The sequence below is a fragment of the Trichosurus vulpecula genome, chromosome 4 (genome assembly GCF_011100635.1).
Source record: "Trichosurus vulpecula isolate mTriVul1 chromosome 4, mTriVul1.pri, whole genome shotgun sequence".
Taxonomy (NCBI): Eukaryota; Metazoa; Chordata; class Mammalia; order Diprotodontia; family Phalangeridae; genus Trichosurus; species Trichosurus vulpecula.
The window spans coordinates 306,911,429-306,937,816 of record NC_050576.1 but is presented as its reverse complement, the minus strand read 5'-3'; the positions used below and the strand labels follow the sequence as shown (position 1 = coordinate 306,937,816).

Genomic DNA, 26,388 nt, shown 5'->3' with positions numbered 1-26,388 from the left:
AGTCCCTACTTTCAAGAAGCTTATTTCAATGGAAGAAGACAAGACAAATTAGGGAAAGATTCACATAATTCCTGTTACTTAAGTTGGGGCTTCAATCAATCAAGGATTTGTTAAGTACCTACCTTGTGGTAGGTACTGGAAGAAGATGGGTTTTATTTTTTTTTTTAATTTATTTACTATATTCAGTTTTCGGCATTGATTTTCACAAAAGTTTGAATTACAAATTTTCCCCCCGTTTCTACCCTCCCCCCACTCCAAGATGGCGTATATTCTGGTTGCCCTGTTCCCCAGTCAGTCCTCCCATCTGTCACCCCACTCCAAGAAGATGGGATTTCAACAAGCAGATGCCATTCCAGGCTTGAAAGATGACATTTACAAAGATAGATGAGGAAAAGATGAATAGTTCGGTCGGGATGAAGGTAGAGTATGTTGTAATGGCAAGCAAAGTGGGATTTTTGCTGGATTGAAAGCCAGTCAACTTTTAGCCAATCAGAGACTTGTATGTGCGCTGAGTTCTAGCCAATCAGATGCGCATGAATTCAGCCAATCACAAACTTGAGTTCTAGCCAATCAGATGCTGGCTGGAACTGTATGTAAGGAGAACCCAGAGTGTGAGAGAAGCAGACATCAAGAGTTTGTTGAAGAGAAGACATCGAGAGAGCTGCGAGCATTGGGAAAAGAGACGAAGAAGAATGAGCTGTGAGCTTTGAGCTGAAAGGAAACCTAAAAGAGCTGGCAAGAGACCTCTAGAGCAGAGGAGATCTCTGAGAGCAAGGAGACTTTTGATGGCAGAGACTTGCTGAAGGAGTCTCCAAGTTTGGAGATGAGTGGAGGTAAGTGGAGCTGTAGGGCAGAGACCTGCCCATGGGAAGGAGGGTTAGCTTAAGCCCCTTTTGAGAGCTGTTAAAGTTAACTGAGCTGTTAACACAGAGCCTCTGGACTTTGGAGGTTAATTGAGATGTAGGTGTTGGTGGTATGTGCTGCTGTCCTGTTATGCTCCGTTTTCCCGGAAACAGAAGCTGTGGGCAGGAGGTCCTGGAGCCTGCTGTCAGGCAGGAGCTTGGAATGGTGCAGTCCCCTTAAGCTGGAGCCTGGTGCAGGAGCTGCGTGTGAATCTGGGCAAGAGTCGGAGAGGTCCTACAGAGGAGGAGCCATGGGACTTGAAGGTCAATCTCAGGTCAAGATGAAAGAGGGCTTTACTTGGATGTTTGGAAATGATTAAGGAGATTGTTCTTACTGTGACCTAGGGGTGGAATGTGGTGGCAAGCACATTCCACATGGGAGCTTTTGCTGTTTTTTTGTTTTGGAGTGCTTCTCAGCACTAAGGCAATCAAGTGCCTTTGAGTCTTGTCTTTGTTTCAATCAAGAGTCTTTGATTGAATCAGGAGTCTTTGATGACCTCCTTAGGTCATGAGAAGGCCTAGGTCACATGGGTTTGAGGCACATGGTTGTGATGCCCCCTGACCCCGAAGAACTGTATATATACTCTGAGGTTAGCATTTTACTGGGGGCTCACTAACTGGAAGAGTGTTCCTGTGGAGACTCTGGGTAGCCTATAAAGAACCTCCCCCCAGCTTTGAAAACCCAGATGTTGATGCCTCTGTCTCTCTGGTAACTATGTATGTATAGCTTTGGTCAGACAGCTAGAAGCCTGTCTGTTGATTTGTGTTATTTGCTCTGTTTATATTTTCTCTCTTTGTAATTTCTGTTTGTATTTGCTCTGAAGTTCTACGTGATGAATTTTTCCCCTGAACTAAGTGAATGATATATGTATGTTTAATTAAAGTGAAATTGTAAACACCTCAAAGTTGCTGTCCTTAGAAAAGCAGATCAAAGAACCTGCGCTAGCAGCCCTCCTGTGTGCTGGTGTTGTTGATCTTACACAGCCACAGTAACTAAAAGATGTAACGTTGTTACATGTGTGAAGGAGACTAGTGTGAATTTAGACTAGAAAGATAGTTTTGAACCACCACCGCATGAAGTCTTACTGCTGGGACAATGATCTACAGGGGTGGGGAACCTGCAGCCTCAAGGCCACATGTGGCCCTCTAAGTCCTCAAGTGCAGCCCTTTGGCTGAGTCCAAGTTTTACAGAACAAATCTTTTTATTAAGGGGATTTGTTCTGTGAAGTTTGGATTCAGTCAAAGGGCTGCACTTGAGGACCTAAAGGGCCACATATGGCCTCGAGGCCACAGGTTCTCCACCCCTGAATACTTTATTCAGTAGGCAAATGGGATCTACTGAAGGATTTTGCCCAGAAAATATTATCCAAATTGAGCATTAGGAAGGGAGTTTTGACATCAATATAAAAGATCAATTGGAATAGAAAGAGACACAAGCCAGGAACACTAGATGAGCAGACAAGTCAAAAGGTGAACAGAGACCTCTCTAGGCAGTAAGGAGGAAAAAAATAAAAGAATGGCCAGGTCCTAGAGACACTGCAGAAGCAAAATCAACAAGATTTAATAGCTTATTGAATGTGGGTGAGAAAGAAAGAGTGAAGTGCTAAGAGAGGATAGGAAAAGGGAGAGTCAGTCAAATCGATAAGCAATTATTAAGCATACAAAGATAAGGATGAGATTTAACCATAGTTGACTGGGAAGACAGTGGTGCCATCAACTGAAAAAGGAATTAAAGAAAGTAACGAGTTTTGGAGTTGAGGGCAGGTTTCATTTTCAAACATGTTGAGTTTGAGGTGCCAGCAAGACATCTCAGTAGATATTTCCAGTAAACAGTTTGAATTATATGACTAGGGAAAGGAAGTAGTTAGAAATAAAGATTTGGGAGGCATCTGCAGATAGCAATCAAAAGCATTTATTAAGCACCTATCATGTGCCATATACTGTGCTAGATACTAGGGATAGAGATACAAAAATAAAACAATGTCTACTCTCACAGACCTTAATTTCTATCAGTAGAGATAACAATTCATACATAACTATATACAAAATAAATAAATACACAATGAATAGATATAAAATAAGCACAAGGCAGTCAGATACAAAATTTAGGGAGGAAAGGCACTTACAGTTGGGACAATCAGGATGGGCTTAGTGTAGAAGGTGGTGCTTGACCTCCATCTTGAAGGAAAAGAAGGATTCTATGAAGTAGAAGTGAGGAGGGAGGGCATTTCAGTAGGGATGTATAGTGTAAAGGAGGAGACGTGAGATGGAAGTCATGTGTTAGAAACAGAGAAGAGGGTAGTTTGGCTAGCTGGTTTAGATAGTTGTAAGGAGAATAATATATAACAAGGTGAAAAAGATAAGTTGGGCCAAGTTGCAAAATGATTTAAAAGCCAAAGGGGTTTATATTTTATTCTAGAGGCGATGGAGATGCACTAAAGTTAACTGAAAAGGGGCAGGCAGATTTCTGTTTAAGGAATCACTTGCAGAAACGTGAAGGATGGATTGGAGTTTTAAGTCTTTGGAGAAGACTTAAGGAAGCTATGTAAGCTATAGGGAACCAGAAAACAGGGAGAGAATGAAGTGAGGATAACTGTGGAGGCAATTTGATGGAGAAGACAGGAGGGGACTGGATAAGGGTATGTGTAACAAGGTTAGCTTTGTTGAGGAGAAGGATCCATTCTTCCTTAGAGACTGCAATAAAGGAGAAGAGAATGGGAGATGAAGTCAAGGAGTTTTGAGATACAAGGAGAAAAGAAGGAGCTCATGGCAAATGGTCTCCATTTTGTATTTTGTCATTCAAATATGAGGCAATAATGGGCATGCGGCCTTGGGTAAGTCATTAAGACTAAAAGTCGAAGAACAATTGATGATCTGCATTGTTGAAATGAATTTCTTAGCCCCAAAAAGATCACAGGTCTAGTTCAAAGTACTCATGTACACACACATACTCTCTCTCTCTCAAATTTAAATAATCCAGCCATACTTTCTCTTCCAAACTCTAGACACAGATTTCTAACTCCATCCCAGATCCATCAAGAGCCACCTCAAATTCCGCTAAGATCCAGGTCAAATTCCACATTTTCTAACAGAATTTAATATCTTACTAAAATAAATTACAGCTCCTTCTGAATTCTTTAACCTATCTTCCACAAAGTCACTCATGCTCACAACCTCGGTATTATTACTTACTCTTCCCTCTCCTTTGTACCCCACATCCGCATTAGTCCTCAACAATGTATTTTGCATCTAACTCTTTCTCTTCCCATTATTCCTACCTTAATATGGACCCTAATATGTAATTCTTTTTCTGAATCGCCTTTCTAGAAATAGACTGCTTTATGCAAGTTACTATTCCCAGATCTCAGGCTATGTATACTTCTAACATTAACAAGTATCATTCTAATTAAGAAATCATTTGCCAGCTGCCTAGAGAACATGGATGTCCTGTAAGTACCTCAAGTACATAATAACCCAAACTAAACTAAACTTCATGAAGACAGGGATTATGTCTTATCTAAATTTCATATCTCCATCAATTAGAAAAATGCTATGCACTTAATGTCTATTTAATTAATCTGTCTTAAACTCATTCTGTATTGGAGGCTATTTAAAAAAAAACCCTCTTCCAAGCAGTGTCCCAGATCGCTTACACCAGTCTCTAGGACTTAGCAATAGGCAATCAAAACCATCCTGAAAATTCCTGCTAGGTAGAGAGAGTATTAATTCATATTTTCAACAGCTTACATTCAAAGTTTTTATTTTCGTTCTCCATATACAGCTGAGGAGAGCCCTATACCTACAAATGAATGTGAGGCTACTACTTGTATAAAAGCCCCTTTGGCTGTTTTCTACAAATGAGAAAGTGAAATTCTTTTCAGAAATGAAAAAAAGACAGCTATGAACTAAATGTTTTCTAATTTAAAACCTCAATGGGAAGTCTAAATATATATGAATATTAGTTTGAATAAAGGAAAAAAATACCTTTCCCTTCTCTTTTTTGGACTAGATGTTATTTGAAAATTATACCTGATCTCTACATAAATGGCCTTAGCAATAACTTGAAAGGTAAAATCAATTACAAATTGCATCCGTTAAAGAAATTCCTTACACTGAACATCTGGAACACTTAAAATAATGCTTTTGAATAAGAATTTAAATTGGCTTCATTGCACCAAGATTAAGCTTAATCGCTAGAGTTACTAACCTGTACCTAAAACTAAAGACAAACTAACACTGCAGTTTAACACAAAAATTTCTCCTTTTTTGCCAATTTCATTAATTTTTATTAAAGTAATATTTTTCCCAATTGCAAAAACAATTTTCAACATTTGCTTTTTGAAATTTTGAGTTCCAAATTTTTTCCCTCCCTCTCTTCCCTTCCCCCTCCTTGAGAAAGTAAGCAATTTTACATAGGTTGTACATGTATGATCAATCATGCAAAACATATTTCCATATTAGTCATGAATACAAAATTTTCTAAATGATTTTTAAAATTAGAAAACATTAGTGTATAGTTGATGATATATTGTTTCCTGTATTTTCTTCATTTGTGAAAACAATTTCATCTAACATAGGGTAATGAGGAAGAAGGAAAAGGAAATTACAAAGTCAGAGACACTGGTCTTTATCCAACATGTTTTGGTATAGTAATGTTTATCTAGGGTCTCAAGAGCAGCGAAATGAATTTACATTAAAACTGTCTAGGGAGGACAATACATTCCAATAATGTCTCTAAGATTCAATTTACACCCTGCCATGTACAACTCTGGTTGCAACCATGAAGAGTCCTGGGGTGAAACAGGAACTTGCCTGGTCAATGTAGAAAGCAGTTCCAGCCCGTATCTCTCTTCGTTGTTTCAGATCAGTTTCAGTGGTGTCTCTAGACAGTGCAATATACTCTACCTCCCGCCTGGTCAGCTCCTGTGGAGAATAGTGTGAAATTATTATAAAACAAACTCGTAATACTGACACCAAATGCAGACCAGGTTTTCTGACAGTACAACTGTCCTATTCAGTCAGTTAGTCATTTTAAGAATAATTCTGTATTAAAACTCATCAGTGACTGCGCATGCTCTGTATTCCTGCGCCGGTTCCGTTTAGTGGACCGGAAGTCAGGAAGTCCTGCAGTAGGAAATTAAAAATGGCCGCAGAGGGAACGAGGTCTGTGCTGTTCGTGTGTCTGGGTAATATTTGTCGCTCACCTATAGCAGAAGCAGTTTTTAGGAAACTTGTAACTGAGCAAAATATTTCAGATAAGTGGAGGATAGACAGTGCAGCAACATCTACATATGAAATAGGAAACCCCCCTGATTATCGAGGGCAGAATTGCATGAAGAAACATGGCATTACCATGAATCATATTGCCAGGCAGATTACCAAAGAAGATTTCCTGACCTTTGATTATATACTGTGTATGGATGAAAGCAATTTGAGAGATTTGAATAGAAAAGGTAATCAAGTTAAAAACTGCAAAGCTAAAATTGAACTTCTTGGAAGCTATGATCCACAGAAACAACTTATTATTGAAGATCCGTATTATGGAAATGACTCTAACTTTGAGACTGTATATGAGCAATGTGTGAGGTGCTGCAAAGCATTTTTGGAAAAATCTCATTAAGGCTCACACTCGTTGCTAAAGGACAACAGTGATTGACATCGACTTAAAAATGATGTTTGTATATCAGTTGATGTGTTATTAAAGAGTAATAATGTACTAAAAAAAAAAAACTCATCAGTGAATTTCTAAAACTTTAATAGGAACAGCCAGATGCAGCAATGGATAGAGTGCCCGGCCTAGAGTCAGGAAGAATACAAATCATTCCCCAAATGATAAATGGTCAAAGGATATGAACAGGAAGTTTTCAGACAAAGAAATCAAAGCAATCTATAGCCATATTAAAAAAATGCTCTAAATCACTATAGATTAGAGAAATAAAAATCAAAACAACTCTGAGGTACCACCTCACACTTATCAGATTGGCTAATATGTCAGAAAAGAAAAATGAAAAATATTGGCAGAGATGTAGGAAAATTGGGACACTATTGGTGGAGTTGTGAACTGATCTAACCATTCTGGACAGCAATTTGGAACTGTGCCCAAAAGGCTATATAAAACTGTGCATACCCTTTGACCTAGCAATACCACTAGTAAGTCTGTATGCCAAAAACATTAAAAAAAAAAAAGGAGTGGGAGGGCCCTATTTGTAGGTGTGTGTATATATACACACACACGTATACATATATGTATGTATACATATATATGTATGTGTGTATATATATGTATGTTTCTATGTATGTGTATGTATAAATATATACATATATAATATTTATAGCAGTTCTTTTTGTGGTGGCAAAGAATTGGAAATTGAGGTATGTGATTTTAATGGAATACTATTGTGCTATAAGAAATGATGAGCCTGCTGATTTCAGAAAAACCTGAAAAGACACAAACTGATACAAAGTGAAGTGAGCAGAACCAGGAGAACAGTGTACATAGTAACAGCAATATTGTATGATGATCAACCATGAATGACTTGGCTATTCTCAGCAATACAAAGATCCAAGACAATTCTGAAGGACTTACACGATGAAAAATCCTGAATGACTGAATGCAGATCAAAGTATACTATCTTTTTACTTTCTCTGAGTGTATGTGAGGGTGGGGATGGGTTTTTTTAGTCTATTTTTCTTACACAACATGATTAATATGGAAATACATTTTGCTTGACTCTACACATATAACCTATGTTAAATTGCTAGCCTTATCAATGAAGGGGGAAGGGAAGGAGGAAAGGAGAGAACTCAACTTGGAACTCAAAATTTTAAAAATCATGTAGAAAATTGTTTTTACATGTAATTGGAAAAAAAATTAAATGTTTTAAAAATTATCTAAAGGACCATCTTATGGAAGAGGAATGAGACTTGTTCTGCTTGTCCCCAAAGGGTAGAAGATAGCTGAATGGACAGAAGTTCAAAAGAGGTAAATTTTGGCTTGATGTGTGAGGACAAACTTCCTGAGAACATGGTTATAGAAAAGTGGACTGCGTTGCCTCTAGAGGTAATGGGATCTCCATCCTCATTTGTTGCCTTTAAGTAAACCTAGATGACCACTTAGAGGGGCAATATTTTATATGCAGGAAGACTAGGTGTCTTCCTCTAAGGTCTCTTACAACTCTGAAAGTCTGTAATCATTTTGCCCACAGCAATTACTAAGTCATTTTTTATGATCTAAAACAGTTGTCAATAGGTTCTATTTAGTTTGCTCTCTTCTCTGCAGGAATACTTCGAAATCTGTGTTTTTAAAGCCAAACATGAGCACAAAAATTTATTCTAAGAGGCAACTGATAGCTTCATCTTATCTGGTTCACAGCATATAAAAATATTCCAATATGGGCTCAGGGCTCAGAGTTCAAATCTTAGTAAGTGTACAATTCTATTGTAGCACTGGCACAGCCTCAAATGATCAGACCATCTCTCTACTCAGGGTCTTGCCTACAAATAAATTCTAAATGAGATTTTGTGGCACTAGAGATCTGTCAATCAACACGCATTTATTATGTGACAAGCAAAATCAGTTCCTTCTCTCAAAAAGCTTATATTCTAATGGAGAAACAACATATACTTATGTATATATGATTAGCAGTCAGTACATAGAAGATAAATACAGAGTGGATGGAAGGTAACCTAAGAGAGGGAAGTTACTTCTAGTGGAGAGGGAAGGAAGGAGGCATCAGGAATGGACTCCTTGAGAAGATGGAGTTGAGCTGGATTCTACAAGGCAGAGAAGGAGGGACAGCCACTACCATGGAACGGAGATGGGAGATGGAGTGTCATGTGTGAGCAACATTAAGTACGCCAGTAAGGCTCATCAGTTAAAAGGTGATGAGGGCGTGAACTAGGTCAGAAAGAAGGGAGATGTATAGAAACTGTTATAGAAAAAGAAATGAAAAGATTTGGATTTGTGGGGTGGATGAGAGTGAGAACACAGCCATAGGATCTATAACACTATCTTAGAAATCAACTGTGTGACCATAAGCAAACTGCTTTTTCTTCAATCTGTCTACAAAGTAAAGATAATAGAAGTTGTCATCCTCTATTTCACAGAAATGTCTTATCAATGAACAAAATGCTCTGAAATGTTAGGAGCTACATTATAGTAAACAATCTAGTTTTTATCTTTTTTTGCATGCATCTTTAACTATTATTCTATGAAATCTTAGTGATAACCATGATTCAATCATAAGAAATAATTCATAATCAGGCAAAGTATATGTAGTGGTGTGCCAGAATCACAAATACTAAAGAAAGGAGATTATAAATATGACAACTGCTTCTAAGAAAGATTTTCTTTTTACTTAAAAAGTACCATTGGCACAAGGCTCTTTTAGCTGATCAAGTCTTCATCAAACTATTGGAACAATACCTATCCAAGCTGTCAATGAAATAGAAACAGCTTGTAAATTTTGCAATCTGAAAATTTCAATTGATTTTACTATAGTTTCCAGAAAATAGAAAACAGTTAAATGAATATTGCTATAACATCTAGAACAGTCAACAGGACTGACCTTTTAAAATGGAATAAGACAATGTCCCTAAGGTATTCTAAAATTAGGTTTTGTTTTGTGACCAGAAATTTGCGGATTCTGTCTCTTAACTTGTGTCCTATGACTATATTTCTAAATTACTGATTGTTGTTGTCTAGTTATGGCAAAATCAGCAAAGTTCTGAAAGGCATTTTTGCTTCCAAGGGGAAGTAAACAAATGTCTTTGGACTTACTTCAAAACCTTTAACAATTCATCTAGTGACTTTTTTTTTAAAAGAAATCTTTTAAGCAGTGAACTAATCCTGCAACATTTATGTATTCTTAATCACATAAATTCATTTCATCTTTAAATGCTACTTTAATAATCTAAACACCCTCATGAATTCACAGAAATAAACAGCTCACCAGGTACTGCATAGCAATAGAGCGTCGAAGAGGTCCAGGAGGGCCGATCAGAAAGACATCTTGCCCCAAAAGATCCTTCTGCATTATCCATCTTAGATGCTGAACTACTGTTTGTGCCAATGAGTCTGAAACTGTTAAGAAGAAGAAAATGTCAAAATTAGACTCTCGACTACTTACAGCATGAAACTCAAACTGTGAATTAGTTTCAAGACAGCACATATTCCTGGTAGGTCTTTAAATTTTGGTACACAGTTAAATTTCACTGAAACCAATCCTGGTGCAAGATTAAACTGTTAAACTTCTGATACAATGACAGGTGGATTAATCACAGACTCACAGGAATCAAAGGAAATTTGAAAGGTCTTCTATGAGTATGTGATGACTAAATGATTAGCTGACTTTTGTCTGCTTTGTAAAAATAGTCTCATTACTTTATAACCACCTCTCAACGGGGCATCCATCCATTTTTCACATACTCCACTTCAAGGAACATATTTGAGAAATCCCCCGGTCTAGCTCAGGTTTAAAAAAATCTCAAGAGAAAAACATTCTATCACTTTAGTTGGTAATGGGATAAAGATTCTCACAAGATTAGAAGGTTTTCTATACATGGGGTTTAAGTCTCCTTCAAAAAATATCCTTTCCAAAGCTGCTGCTAAATCACACTTCTGTCTCATTTTCAGGTTAATTAACCCTTATTTCTTTGCCTTTGCTGAAAAATTTAAATTAATCATTTTCTAAATGTGTTTGGCCATCAGAGGATTAGTAGAGGCCTAAAGGTCAAGAGTGACATCGAAAGGTCCTCTACCCTCTGACCTTCAGAACACAGACACACACACACACAGACACACACACACACACACACACACACACACCCGAACTGCCCAGCTTGCTTCCTGATTTCTTTGATGACTTGCCCTAGAATTTATCTTGTCATTTTGTGCTACCCATAACCTCTCTAACACTTACCTCAGCAGGTTCCCCAGCGGGTAATTCTCCATGGCTAAGGGAATATTAAATTAACCTTAATGGTCCTTCATTTTCCCTTTACTATTCAGCACTCCCCAAGGAACCTCACATAGGAGTAAGTGGCCTCCACTGAGATAATAAGTTTTAAAAACAATTAGCAGGTAAATTGCTTTTCTAGAACTCCGTTTTCCCAGATGTAGGCTATGGGTCATCCTGTTTGCTCTATTTAAGAAGGCATGGTAATATGGTCTGTCACTGATATAAGGAATAAAATACCTTTCTCTGTGTGCTCATTATCAGTACTTCCAATCATATGTGAAGTAAGCTAATGGAAAGAATATCATATACTTCAATGTATCTGTGACCTCACTGGTGCATGAGTAGAGGAAGAGCACCTCTGACTTTTGGGTAACCTTGAAAAACTCATTTAATCTACTTAGACCTCAATTCCTTTCTCTGTACAATGAGTGCCTTAGACCAGATGGCCTTGATGTCCCTTCTAGCAAGATCTTTGTGACTTCTGTGAATTGTGTGTAAGATATCTGCCCATCCATGCCTTCTTATCCTGTCAGACTTCTGCCCATGTTCTCATATAGACTCTCAACAGAGGGAAAACCCTACATAGGGAAGTCCTTTCTCCAAATCTAGATTACATTTGGTGGATACCAGTGAAGCACTCTGGCTGTCCATCTGTTATTCTTAGATCTCATCGGCCCACCTCTATTTCTGAACATGCATTTCCTCACCAATAGTTCCTACTCCAATGCTCGCTTATTGTTTGAAGTTGTAAATGTGTTCTAACCTAGCCCACCTTTCCATTGCCTTCTGGGTCATGCTCAATTTTGATTTTTCAGAGATTGTGGCATTTCAAGATTTGTAAATGTACATTATCAGAACATTCATGTTAAGCAGTTGGATTTTTATGCCAAAGAAAAACTTGGCATGCTTAAAAGTACCACACAATTTCCCAAATACAATCCAGTCAGCTCTCTTCCTCATAGTCAATTTCAGGTTCAAGTGTCTACTTGCAAAGCCAGTCCCAGAAATATGGAATGATATGCTAATTCAGTTCACTGGAATTATAACTACATGTCAAAGTCTGAGAAATAGGCATAGTGTGTCCATATGACTTTTTTAGTATGAATTGTTAGGTCAATCTCTTTTGAGTAATCATGTATGAAGCCCAATAATATTCTAGGACTTGAGGCACCACTATCAAGAAGATCTCATCATGTACATCAGGGATTATTAACCTGGCTGTTAAAAAAGTTCAAAACTGAACTGATTATCTTTCCTCCCAAACACTCCCCACTCCAAACTTTCCTATTATTGTTGAGCCAGTCCCCTAGGCTTACAATTTAGATGTAATCCTTAACTCCTCACTATCTCACCCCCCCCCCCCATATCCAATCCGCTGCCAAGGTGTGATTTCACCTTTGCAACATCTCTCATGCCCCCTTCTCTCCTCTCACATTACTGCCATCCTGGTACAATCCCTCATCATGTCATGCCTACTGATGGGTCTGACTGCCTCAAGTCTCTCTCCATACCCATCCATCCTCCATTTAGCCACTAAAGTGACTTTCAAAAAGTGTAGGTGCAATCATATCAATCTCTTCCCCTTCCCTAACTCAGTAAACTCCAGTGGTCTCCTATCGCCTCCAGGTTCAAATACAAAATGCTCTGGCATTCAAATCCCTTCATATCCTAGCTCAGGTGTGGGGAACCTGTCCTAGCTCTTCCCACCTTTCCAGTCTTTTTATACCTCACTCTCCAAAATGTACTCTTTGATCCAGTGACATTAGTCTCCTAGATGTTCCAAAAACAGGATACACTCCATCTCTTGGCTCTGGGCATTTTCTCAGGTGTCATCCACACCTGGAATAACTTCCCTCCTCTGCTCCACCTACTGGCCTGAACAGCTTCCTTTACATCCTAACTAAAATCCTATCTTTTATCGGAAGCCTTTCGCAACCCCTCTTAATTCAAGAATTTTTCATTTGTAATTATTTCCTATTTTTCCTTTATATAAGTTTTTTGTACATATTTGTTTGGTTCTGTCTCTGTTAAACTGTGAGCTCCATGAAGGTAGGGACTGTCTTTTTCCTCCTTTTTTGTGTCCCTAGTTTAGCACAGTGACTGGCATGTAGCAGATGCTTTAAAATGTTTATGTACTGACTCAAGTCCAGGAACTTAGATTTTTAATTTTTTTATTATTTTGATAACTGTATTTCAACATAATTACTTTCCTTCAAAATCTTATATATTTTATTTTATGCATTTAAAAACATTATTTTTAGAAGAGGTTGATAGTATTCACCAAACTACCAAAACAGTCTATGACTCAAAAAAGTTTAGAATCCTTGATCTTAAGAGAAGAAAAAGAAATTGAAAGAATTAGAACAGGCAATGAGGAAACAAAACTATCACTCTTTGCAGATACAATGGTATACTTAGAGAATCCTAGGGAATCAACTAAAAAACTAACTGAAACAATTAACAACTCTAGCAACGTTGCAAGATATCATATAAACCCACATAAATCATCAGCATTCTATATATTACCAACCCCAACAGCAAGATACAGAAAAAGAAATTCCATTTAAAATCATACAATATAAAATACTTCGGAGTGCATTTGCCAAGACAAACCCAAGAACTATATGAACAAAATTACAAAACAATTCTCACACAAATAAAAGTCAGATCTAAACAACTGAAAAAATATCAATTGCTCATGGGTAGGCTGAGCCAATACAAGAAGAATGACAATTCTACCTAAATTACTTTATTCAGTGCCATACCAATCAAACCACCAAAAAATTATTTTATAAAGCTAGAAAAAATAACAAAATTCATCTGGAAGAACCAAAGGACAAGAAATCAAGGGGATTAATGGGGGAGGGGAAGTGAAGGAAGGTGGCCTAGTCATACCAGATCTAAAATTATATTATAAAGTGGCAATCATCAAAACTATCTGGTATTGGCTAAGAAACAGAGTGGTAGATCATGGGAATATATTAAGTACACAAGACACAAGAATGAATGACCATAGTAATCAACTGTTTGATAAACCCAAAGATCACAGCTTCTGGAATAAAAATTCACTATTTGACAAAAACTGCAGGGAAAACTGGAACACGGTATGGCAAAAACTAGGTATAGCCCAGAATCTTACACTATATACTAAGATAAGGTCAAAATGGATATATGATTTGGACATAAAGGGTGATACTATAAGCAAATTAGAAGAGCAAGGAATAGTTTACCTGTTAGATCTATGGAGAAGGGAAGAATTTATGACCAAACAAGAGAGAGAGCGCATTAAAACATGTAAAAAGGATAATTTTTATTATATTAAATTTTAAAAGTTTTGCACAAACAAAACCAATATAGCCAAGATTAGAAGGAAAGCAGAAAGTTGGGGAACAAGTTTTATAGCAAGTGTCTCTGATAAAGGTTCTATTTCTCAAATATGTAGAGAATTGAGCCAAATTTATAAGAATACAAGTCATTCCCCAATTGATAAATGATAAAAGGATATGAACAGGCAGTTTTCAGAAAAAGAAATCAAAGCTATCTATATTAATATTTAAAATGCTCTAAATCACTATTGTTTAGAGAAATGAAAATTAAAACAACTCTGAGGTACCACTTCACATCTATCATTGGCTATGTTGGAGGGAATGTGGGAAAATTGGGACACTAATGTACTGTTAGAGTTGTGAACTGATCCAACCATTCTGGAGAGCAATTTGGAAGTATGCATAAAGGGCTATAAAATTGTGTATACCTTTTGATCCAGCAATACCACTACTATGTCTGTATTCCAAAGAGATTTTAAAAAAAAGGAGAAAGGGCATATTTGTACAAAAATATTTACAGCAGTTCTTTTTGTGGTGGCAACTTACATAAGCTGAAGCAAAGAGAAATGAGCAGAACAAGGAGAACATCATTCACAATAATAGCCACATTGTGTGATGATCAACTATAACTGACTTAGCTCTTCTCAGTAATACAATGATCCAAGACAATTCCAAAAGACTCATGATGTAAAATGTTATCCACAACCAGAGGAAGAACTGATGGAATCTGAATGCATAACAAAGCATACTTTTTTCACTTTATTTTTTCATATTTTTTTCCTTTTGTTCTGTTTCTTCTTTCACATGACTAATATGGAAATATGTTTTGCATGACTACACATATATAACCTATATAAAAGTGCTTACTATCTTAGGGAGGAGGGAGGAAGGAAATTTGGAATTCAAATTCAAAATTTTATTTAAAAAATGAATGTTAAAAATTGTCTTTACATGAAATTGGAAAAAATAAAATACTATTTAAAAGGAAAAAAAAGAAGCCTTGATCTGTAAGAAAATCCTTCTTCCATTTGGACCCTGAGGAGGATAACCTCCATGACTATGGGGAACACCTCTGGCTAGCATATATCTATTTATTTTATGCCAGTTCAATGTTAATAACCAGGGACATTCTGAAGAGTTATCTCTGTGGTTATATCTGTCAAAGAATTTTGTATGATCTCAACATATGCATGAGAAAGTTTTCATCAGGAGTACAATCTAATTGAAGCATTTGATTCTATGAAGTTTTTTTTTTGAATTAACAAAAAATGGACAGTGGTATCTTGTATTTGCTTCACCTTTCAGCAGATTTTGTGATTGTAAAGACATAGTTGCTTTTTTTTTTCCTAGAAAATAATGGTGATGATAACTGCCACTTATATAGGGCTTTAACGTTTGCAAAGCACTTTACACATGATTTCATTTGAACCTTTAAACAATTCCCTGAGGTAGATACATTAGGTATTATTATCCCCATTTTACAGATGACTAATTTATTACTCAAAGTGGTTAGATAACTTGCCTATGTTCATAAATTAGTAAGTAATAGAGGCAGGATTTGATGACAAATTTTCCTAACTCTAAGTCTTGTACTCTATATCCAAATCAATAGTTTACAAAAAGTTACCTTTGCCCTGGTCATATTTTTCATTAAGGATATCCTGGGTAAGTATGCAGATAATTCTCACAAAAATTTCATAAAGATAAGTAGGTATATAGTTCAGTAGTTACAGATGTCCTCTACTTTTTTGGGTCAAAATATTGGTGTGTTTTTTTTTCCTTTTGGATGGGGCATATCTCTGCCTATTGTAAACTGATGCCTCCACATTTTCACAATTCTGTAGATTAGTCTGGTCCAAATACTGTGCCTGACTTCAATTTATTAAATACAATTAATATGTCCTTATTTTAGTCCTGGGGGCTAAGGTGTTAAAACTCTAAATGCAATAGTTTCACTATCACCAATGCTAAAAAATAGATGATAGAAATGCTACAAATATACTAAGTGTATCTGTAAATGTTCTTAATTCACACAAGTCCTCTTCTAAAGCCTCAACATGCCATTGAGGTGACCTAGGGTTTAACAAATAGAAAAGTAAGATAGTCACGGACCTCAACAAGTTAACATTTTACTAATAGAAGATTTCTAGCACATAAATACGAAGTGATTTCAGTAGGCACTAATGATCAGGGAAAGGAAGAGGGATGTCTTAAACAAAGTGGCATTTGAGATAAACCTTAAATGGAGCCAGAGGTTCCAGGGGAGAAGGCTTTTACACTAGTCCAGTGTTGTATACAATCTTATTTTTCTGTCCTACTGCAAGTGCTCATTTGGTTTAAAAAGATTTAAAAATAAGAAAAAACAAGGTTCAAGTTTGAGAAACAAAAAAGACAAAAGCTCAAAGACTACTCAGAAATATCACATCTACATACCACACATAAATTCTTCCATTAAAGTTCATAAGGTATGATACATTGAAAGTTGAAAACATTACAAAAAATGAAACTAATTATACTTTAATGGAAAGGAAACAATTACATAGCACTGGAGAAATACTATTAGGCCACTGTCTATATGCAGTCATATCCCCTTGCTACTTAGGAGAAAAAGAAAAAAATTAACACTATGTCAGGAGAAAGTGACAAGAAGACACTGCATATAGTTCCAACAAAAATGGAGATAGATTGGTAGAACATATTGGTTGAACACAAAGAAACAGCGTCCTGGTATTTAATGAACATAAGGATTCCAGCTACTGGGTCAAAGACATTGTTTGACAAAGCTTGTGGGGAAAACTGAAAAGCAATATGGAAGATACTGGGCAGCTAGGTGACATAGTGGGGAGAGCACTGGGCTTAGAATCAGGAAGACTCATTTTCCTGAGTTCAAATCTGGTCTCATATACCTACTAGCTGTGTGACCCTGGTCAAGTCACTCAATCCTGTCTGCCTCAGTTTCCTCATCTGTAAAATAAGCTGGAGAAGGAAATGGCAAAGCACTCCAGTATCCCTACCAAGAAAACTCCAAATGGGGTCACAAAGACACAAGTGAAAAATGAATGAACAACAACAAACACAAGTAAAAGAAAAAGGAGCATGCTTGTAATCCCGGTGACCAAGAGGCTGAGGTGTTAGATCTCTTGAGCTTGAGAGTACTGAGCTGCAAGAGTAATAAAGTTGATTGGATGTCTGCACAAAATGAGCACCAATATGATGAGCTCCCAGGCAAAAAGGGCCACCAAGATGCCTGAGCAGAGGAGAACTAGTCCAGATCAGAAACAGAGCAGATCAGAGATTCTGTGATGATTAGCAATGGGACCAAGTCTATGTGTAGCTGCTACACTTTCAGGGAGATGCAGTTTTAAAAAAAAGTATATATACCTTAACATTAACATTGCTATATTCCAGTATTCGGCCTGAATCCAACAGCAAAACATCAAACTTCCATTATAAAATTCAAATCTGCTTTGTTATATAAAGTACACTCCCCAGCAGATAGATCTCCGAAGTAAAAAACCATGTTCCTGACATGCTTCACCCAAAATATCAGTGTCTATTTTATCTGTTTTGAAAGTTCAGGTTATTATATATAAAAGATTCCTTTAACAAGGCACAGCTGTATCTGACTTATCAAGAAAGTGAATTACGCTACTAAAAAAGGTTTTCATATTGTGCTGCTATGAGTGCCTGTGGTGTATTTTATATTAATATTTGAAACTTGCTATATTTTTAGGATGGCCTTGAGAAAATGTGGGTCATACTTAGAAACAATGCCAAAAATGGAAACAAAAGTGTAAAACTGTACCATCTGAAAAACAAACTGTCCTGTAGAACATAATAAAAACTGCAGTGTACATCAAAGAAATTCCCAAGAATTCAATATATTCAGATCCGAGATATTCTTTTCCAGAAGTCCCTATTACTGGTTATAGTAATAACAATCAAGACAATATCCACAATCATTCAACAAACAATTACTTCTATTTCATTATATTATTTTCCTTTTACACAAAAAATTATAACGATCATTCAGTGGCAAGCAAAATTTCCTATTACTTTGTAGCCAACGTGCATTCCTTCCACAGATCTTTCAAAGGACTTTCATGGAATCATAATCCTAGAGTGAGAAGGGACCTTGAAGGTGATCTACAATGCTTTCCCATCAGTATGTCCATTTAGAATAGACAGTACAAATGGAGAACAAGTGAGCCCGGAATTAAACATGAGAAGGAAAGTGGGTTGAATTGCCTTCAGGAAGTTGCGAAGCTCTTTAAATTAACGACCCTTAGCTTCTCCTGGTAACAAAGGCCCATTTTGACTAGAATTCTACTGATGTTGCTTTGTGGCTCTTAATAATTAAAAATGAGTATCACCCAGAGGTAATAGATAGAAGCAGGTTGTAATGGATAACCAATGAGGAACTTTTAAGAAGTTCCTGATATTAGATGTTTATTGATGGTGGAGATGTACATACATACATATATACACACACACATTTAATTCACAAGGTTATTATATGTAAATAATATATCCATATTCCCTGTCATCCAAAATATCACATGGTGGTGATCTCTACTATGACTTAAATTTTGAAAAAAAGGCAAATTTCTCTCAAATGAGATTTTATAATACATGGGCTTTAAAATAAGTCTTCTATACAAATGGAGGAAAGTAAAGGTAAAAATTATGGCCTAAATATGTGTAATAATGTGTTATCTACAAATACTAAGGAAAGATTGGATGGTTTACACTGTTAACTGTCTTTGGGAGAAAAGCTAAAAACTGATTGTAATAAATCAACAAGCATTTATTAGAAAGTAATTTTATTGCAAGAACATTGTTTAATTCTTTGTCCTTGCATCCCTAACACTGAGCATAGTGACTGGCACATGATACGCGCTTGCTGATTGACTAGCACTAGATACTATACTGCATTTTTTTTAAGATATACAAAAATGAAACACTGACAACTGGAACATATCAGGAAAGGTTTCACAAACAAAGCTGTACCTGAGTTAAGTTCTGAAAGAAACAAAGGATTTCTAAGAGTCAAAGGGGACAAGAAGTACATTCTAAATATGGAAGACAGCCATGATAAAGGCTTAGAGATGGAAAGGCAAGGATTGCATGTGAGGTACAGTTAAGTCTCGTTGGACCACAGAGTGAAGGGGAGTAATACCTAACAAGGTCAAAAAGGTGGGTTGGGGCTGGGTTGTGAAAGATCTTAAAAGTCAAACAGAGGAGTTTACAATATGATCTTAAAGACAATGAGCAGTTACTGTAGTTTATTGAGGAAAAGAGTAAAATGACCCGTGCTTTAGGAAAATTACTTTAGCAGCAAGATGTGAGGAAGGTAAATTGGAGTAGGGGAAGCTTGAAGCTAGAAGATAAACTGGGAAGTTACAACAATTCAGGTGAAAGGTAATGAAGTCTTGAACTAGGGTTGTGGTCAAGTAAGTAGAGATGAGAATGCTTGCGAGAAATGTTGTGGAGTTGGAAATAAAAAGATTTGGCAATTGACTACATATGTGAAATGAAGGAGAATGAGGAGTTGAGGATGATACTGAATTTGTGACTGCATGGGTGGTAGTCCCTTCTAGATATTTGGGGAAATTCAGAAGGAGGATGGGTGGGTTTTGGAAAAAAATAAAATAAGCTCTGTCTTAGACATACTGAGTTTGAGATGCCTATGAGATATCTAGCTTAAAATGTTCAACAGTTCATGACGACAGATTAGAGTTCAAGAGAGATACTAGGGCTGAATATAGAGATCTGGGATTCATCTACATAGATATGATAGTTATAGCCATGGGGGCTGATTAGATTACTAAGTGTTACAACAGAGAGAGAAAAAATAAGAAAGCCCAGAATAGATCCTTGCAGGTTACCCACACTTGGGAAGAGATGGCATGATATATAGATGATACAGGTAGAATGACATGTAGATTTCTTGGAAAACCAAGAAAAGGCAATATTCCCCAGACCCAAAAAGAACGAAATGGAAAACACGTAAACGTGACTACTACCAGAGGAAAATACTTGAGGAACATGAAAGTGGAGTGAAAATATTTCCAGGAGCTGACAATCAATAAAGTAAAAATAAGTCATCTCCCTAAGAATTGGGAGCAGATAGGTACAGAATCTTACACAAACTGTACATCACGATCACATTGGGAAGGGAGAATCTTGCCTGGACTACTATTGTTTTTGCTTTTTTTATAAGAGAGGGTGTTGGGGTACACAAAGGGGGTGTACAAGGAAGTGATTTTTGTGAAAAAGCATCAACAAAACATTTCATTTTAAAAAGATAAAGAAAAGAAAAGGAAAGCTTTTGAGAAAATATGAGACAAGCTACAATTTAAAAGGTAGATGGGGATATGCTTTGACAGATGGGAAGGGTAAAACTGTTCCAATACATGGGCATAAGGAGCAACCCAGAAGCAAGAAACAGAACACCCTGTACAGCAAGGAATTAAAAAAAAAAAACTAACTCATATAGAGCAAGAGAAGTGATGAAGCAGAATCAGTTAGTAGAGAACAATGAACTCAGCATGTAAGTAGTGAATACACACACACATATAAATATATATATATATATACATGTACATACACGAGCTTGCATTTAGCCTAAAATTCAATGAAGGGTCTTCAAAAAGATATAAGAACTGTTGCTTCAGCTATATCCTTTAGTAATAATACACGGAATCAAAAATATAAGCTAGACAGACTGAGAGGTCTACTGAGAGAGCAGAAAGCAGTCAAGACAAGAGATGAAACAATGGACTATGTCGGAAGAGGTGAAAGAAAACAATATTGTAGAAAGACTTGGTACTTGGCTATCAAAAACAAACATTAATTCAACTCAATTAAAGAAAATTTACTTTGTTGAGATGATTATCATGTTCTATAATTGTTTTGATTCAAGCACACTCTATTCAGGGATACTTCCAGTGCGACACTTCAATAAGTAGCAATAAGTCCACTGAGTTTCACTCCCAGTACTGCAAATATGACTACCAGTACGACCATCTAGATCAGCAACAGAGTTCATATACACTTTATGCATTCTTGGTTGCTTAAAATTAAAAAAAAAACAATACTGATTTCTGGTTCTTCAAGTAATTGATATGACAAGCTTAGCATTGCTAACATTATCTCACACCACAACCTAAAAAAGTTCTCCAGAACTTCTATGCCTTTCCATTTTCAGTTAGTTATGTAACCCATCATTTTTATCTCCATTTCTGGAGTTATACTTAAAAACAAACAAAAACTCAAAATACTATACATCTAGTGGTTGTAGGGGAAAGAACCCTGGATGCATTCAGAAGATCAGAAGATCCAAGTCCAGCTCTATTCTTAACTAACTGTGTGAGGCTGGACAAGCGTCTGCACCTACATGGATCCTAGGTTACAACATATTGTTGGCTTCTGGCTTCTAGTCCATTCTGTTACCTGCTTCTGTTTACGGGTGGTGAGTTCATCCCATTCACATTCACAGTTGTGATGATTAACTTTGCACTTCCTGCTATCCTATTTTCTGTTTATCCTTCCCTCTCTTTTTGTCTTGTCCCTCCTCTAAAGTCTATTTTGCTTCAGACCTCTGACCACCTTCCCCCTTTTATCATCCCCACCTTTCTCTTATACCTTTCCATTCCTCTCTTCCCTACTGGACAAGACAGATTTCTACACCCAACTGGATAGATTTCTATACACAAATGAATGTGTGTGTGTGTATACATACATATACATATACACATAAACACATTTATAGACGTAACATATACATATACACATACATATACATATATACACCCCATCTTTGAACCAACTTAGATGAGTGAGATTAAAGCATCTCTCTTTCTCATCTATCCATTTTTTTTAGCATCCTAAAATAATCAACTCACTTCCATGCCCTCTATGTAGAATACTTCTTACTGCTCTAATAATGATAAAAGTTCTTAGAAGTTATACGTATCATGTTCCCATAAAGAAATGCAAACAGTTTAACCTTACTGAGTCCCTTAAGATTTCTCTTTCATGTTTTAGAGTCTCTTGAGTCTTGTATTTCAAAGTCAAATTTCCTATTCAGCTCTGGTCTTTTCATCAGGAATATGTGAAAGTATTCTACTTCATTAAATATCCATTTTTCTCCTGAAGGATTATAATCAGTTTTGCTGGGTAGATTATTCTTGGTTGTAATTCTGACTCTTTTGCCTTCCTGAATATCATGTTCCAAGCCCTCTGTTCCTTTAACATGGTAGCTCCTCTTAGAGCCATTTTGAATGGTTTCTTTTTGGCCACTTCTTCTCTTTGACCTGGGAGCTCTGGAATTTGGCTATCATATTCCCTGGAGTTTTCATCTTGGGATCTCTTTTGAGTGATGGCTGGTGGATTCTTTCAATTTCTATTTTATGCTTTGGTCCTGGATATTGAAGCAATTTTCTTTGATAGTTTCTTTAACTATGATGTCTAAGCTTTTTCTTTGATCATGGCTTTCAGGGAGTCAAATTATTCTTAAATTATCTCTCCTGGATCTATTATCTAGGTCAGTTGTTTTTCTAATGAGATATTTCACATTTTCTTCTATTTTTTTTTCATTCTTTTGACTTTGTTTCTTGATGTCTCATGGAATCATTAGCTTCCACTTGTCCAATTCTCATTTTTGAGAAATGATTTTCTTCAGTGTACCTCTTTTTCCATCAGGCTAATTCTGCTTCTTAAGAAGTTATTTTCATCATTGAAATTTTGTACTTCTTTTTTTCATTTGGCTAATGCTATTTTTTAAGGTGTTATTTTCTTCAGTATTTTTTGTGCCTCTTTTATGAAGCTGTTGAATTTCTTTTCATAATTGTCTTCCCATACGCTCATTTTTTAAACTTCTTCTGCCACGCATTTGATTTTAAAATAATTTTTTTAGCTCTTTCAGGAATTCTTGTTGAGTTTTGTGTCCAGCTCACATTTTTTTTCCTTTGAGGTTTTCCTTGTAGCTGTTTTGACATCATTAACTTCTTCTGTGTTTGAGTCCTGATCTTCACTGTCACTACAGTGGCTTTTTATGGTCATGTAGCTTTTTTTGTTGCTGATTTTTCAGATTGTTTCTTGACTTCGAACTTTATATTAAAGGTAGGCTCTCTTTCCAGTGTGGGAAGTTGGGGAAGGGACACTGCCCCAAACTTCACGCTTTTTCATACTGCCGTTTTCAGAGTTAGTTCTGGGCATTTGGAAGTTCTTTGTGCTTCCAAGATAGTGTGATCTGGGGAGAGGTGTGGTCGCTGCTCTCTTGGTTCGCACTCTGTTCCTTACCCAAGAAGGGCCCTTGATTCCTTGGGATTGCAATTAATACTGCTTCTCAAGGTCCCTGTTCACTTGGTACTGGAAGTGATACTGTTCCTCAGGGACCCTGCTCCCTCCTGACCAAAAGTGCTTCTCTCTGCTCTTGAACTGTGACCCAGAAGTGGGTATAGGCAATGGAGCTGCCAAACAGCATCCAGCCTTGCATCCAGTGCTGCAATCTCTTTCTGACCAATTGCCATGTCTCCTTACAATCTCTGGCTTGACAGCTCCCAATGCTGCTGCTGCTTCTATCACTACCAACTAGCCCTACCACGTGTGCTGCTTCCATGTGGGCTTCAGGCCAGACCTCACCCCATGTAACAGATCTCTCCTTGCACCCTCCTAAACTGTTTTGGGAGGAGTGTTTCACCATGATCTTTTATTGGCTCTGCCACTCCAGAATTTTATTTGAGATATTATTTTAAAGTTGTTTGGAGGGCAGCTGAGATAGTTCAGCTAAGTGCTTCCTCTACTCTGCCATCTTGGCTCTGCCCTGACACAAATATTCTTAAGAGCAACCTATGAAAAATATGACCTACTTAAATGACACATCAAAAGGTAAAACAAAAATCTAAAGATGTTGAATGAGAGAATGTTTTAAGGGAGAACTCCTTTCAAAGGTTTTTAATGTATTTGAAAACAAATAACTTTTGCTCTTTTGTACTTCATCTTAGCTAGATGCCTAAGCCCTATGACGTGGTATATGAAATGTGTCGCTGTTAAGATCCTCTGCTTGGATATCCCCTGTGGATCCTACAACATTTGACAAGGGAGTTCTCAGTGAGAAGGGCTCCAAATGATTGTTTTTGTGACTGTGACAAGAAGCCAAAATATTTCAGCTGATCCCAAGAGAGCTGGCAAATCCATGCCATTTTAGGTGCTACCAAAAAGGGTAGTTATGAGCCATGAGAGGCTAAGTAGAAAGTATACAGGACTAAGGGTCAGAAGAGTTAGCCTCATGACCTCAAGCAAATCATTTAATCTCTCTAAATCTCTATTTCTCCAACTGTAAAATGAATAAAAATAGACCTGACAACCATACAAGTTGTGAGGACAAGGTCAGCCAGTATACATAAAAGGATTTTGAAAACTGTAGAGTGCTGTGATCTATATAGAAGGTACTGTTACATGGTACAAGGTATCCCAAAAGTCTTAGTGCAGTTTTAAGCTTTCACAGCTTACTATTGTAAGTTATTAAAGTAAGTGTGGTTACTATCACATGATGCGATTGTGTTGCTCTTGGTGGTTTTCAGAGAGGGCTGAAAATAACCACCATCTTTTTGCTTCACTGATGCTGAAAAGACCTGTCCACAAATTATACATATAAAGTTCTTAGGTTAGCAAAATCATTTGCTATTTGAAAAACTATGCTGTTTGTAACCCTGCAAACCACCCCACTGAGACTGATTACAAAATCAAAAAGAAACAGGACAAACAGCAAATAACAGGATTTTATAGTACACACAACTTTTATGAAGTTTAATAGCCTTTCAATGCTGCTGAGAAGCAAAAATAAAGCAGCCTTTCATATGGGTTCATAAGCCTGTGAGACATCCTCACGTGCACAGAGATGCGACCTTTGTTAGCCAAGAATATGAACTGCATTAAAGAGAACAATATTGGGATCATGAATCAAATTCTAATTTTTACTGAAATTCTTATCTGTCTTCAGACTATTTTTTCATAAATAAGTGTCATAAACCATGAAATCTACAATTCAGAGTATTTATCAGTGTGTGTATACCTGATTGTCAGGAAGGGAAAGCAAAAAAGTTCTCTGCACACAGTGGCTAACCCCTAGAAACAGTCTCTAACAAAATAAATAGTGATTTCATCCATATTAAATAGCAACAAAACTCACAGCTACTAAAATGGAAAACAGGTATTTATTTTTTAAGATTAAAGCACCCACCCTTCTTTTCATTTAACAAATTCAAAAGTGTAAGGATGTATGTGCAATCAGTTACAAAACTTTTTTACATTTTCTTACTTGTTAGTAGTTAACTGAATATACTTTGGAAATGGTTTGTGTATGAGTTTATCTGCTGTGTCAAAATAAAATGCATCTATTAAAAAAGGCTATACAAAAGGCAAAAAGATCATGTTTGATTTCCACCAAAGCCAAAGGTAAATGTAAATGATTAGTATTCTAATCATCATAAACAATATCTAGAAATTAGTTATCATCAATAATAATAGCAGCGATAAATGACATCTATATAGCACTTTGTTTTCAAAGCACTTCACAGACATTAGATTTTTTTTATTTTTATTAAATTGTTAAAGACCTGAAGCGTTCAAGGTAACTTGGACCTGAATTAAAGATTTTTTTCTGGAATACTAGACCAGCATACTTCAAATGTACTTTTGCAGCTATATTAACTTTTGCAAAATATGCTACTATTCAAAGAATTTTTAAAATATTTATTAAATTTTTTAGTTTTCAACATTCACTTTTGTGAGATTTTGAGTTTTAAATTTTCTCCCCCTCCTTCCCAAAGAATTTTTAAAAGGTAGAAGAACCTCTGCCTCTTTGTACCATCAGAAGGATAAATTTTGCTTACCACTAAGATGCAAATAAATAACAACCATTATGGAAAATTAATGTTTCTTACTGTAGTTCTTTGGTACAAGCTCCGGATTCTTGGGAGTCTTCAGCTTATATGACACATCTCCAATATTAATTGTATCACCTAAAAATAAAACAAATAAGATCAATTGCAGGAAAAAGGGGCTAAAATATGTTCAATAATGTTTTGACCTACAAATGGGTCACGCCTCTGTTACTGTCTTGCCCCAAACCCTCAGCACTTGTGCGTAGAGAGGCTCTAGGGAAAGTTTCCCACTGAAGTTTAAGCTGTGTAA

General features: G+C 36.6%; 2 protein-coding genes across 2 annotated transcripts in view; one reads left to right on the top strand and one right to left on the bottom strand.

Moving 5' to 3' along the window:
- The window catches only part of VWA8 (von Willebrand factor A domain containing 8), a 391,960-nt gene that overhangs the window by 344,398 nt on the left and 21,174 nt on the right, over positions 1-26,388 (bottom strand). The window contains exons 2-4 of the mRNA XM_036757477.1: positions 26,139-26,216; positions 9,854-9,984; positions 5,715-5,825 (exon numbers count right to left, since the gene is read on the bottom strand). Coding sequence (XP_036613372.1) covers positions 5,715-5,825; positions 9,854-9,984; positions 26,139-26,216 — 320 coding nt within the window. The remainder of the gene's footprint in view (positions 1-5,714; positions 5,826-9,853; positions 9,985-26,138; positions 26,217-26,388) is intronic.
- Positions 6,026-6,632, top strand: LOC118848553 (low molecular weight phosphotyrosine protein phosphatase-like). The gene has a single exon (XM_036757478.1). The coding sequence runs from the start codon at positions 6,046-6,048 to the stop codon at positions 6,520-6,522; it is 477 nt and encodes a 158-aa protein (XP_036613373.1). The 5' UTR covers positions 6,026-6,045; the 3' UTR covers positions 6,523-6,632.

What these genes read in the sequence shown, in the direction of transcription:
- LOC118848553 (XM_036757478.1), top strand. Translation starts at nt 6,046, where the DNA reads ATGGCCGCAGAGGGAACGAGGTCTGTGCTGTTCGTGTGTCTGGGTAAT.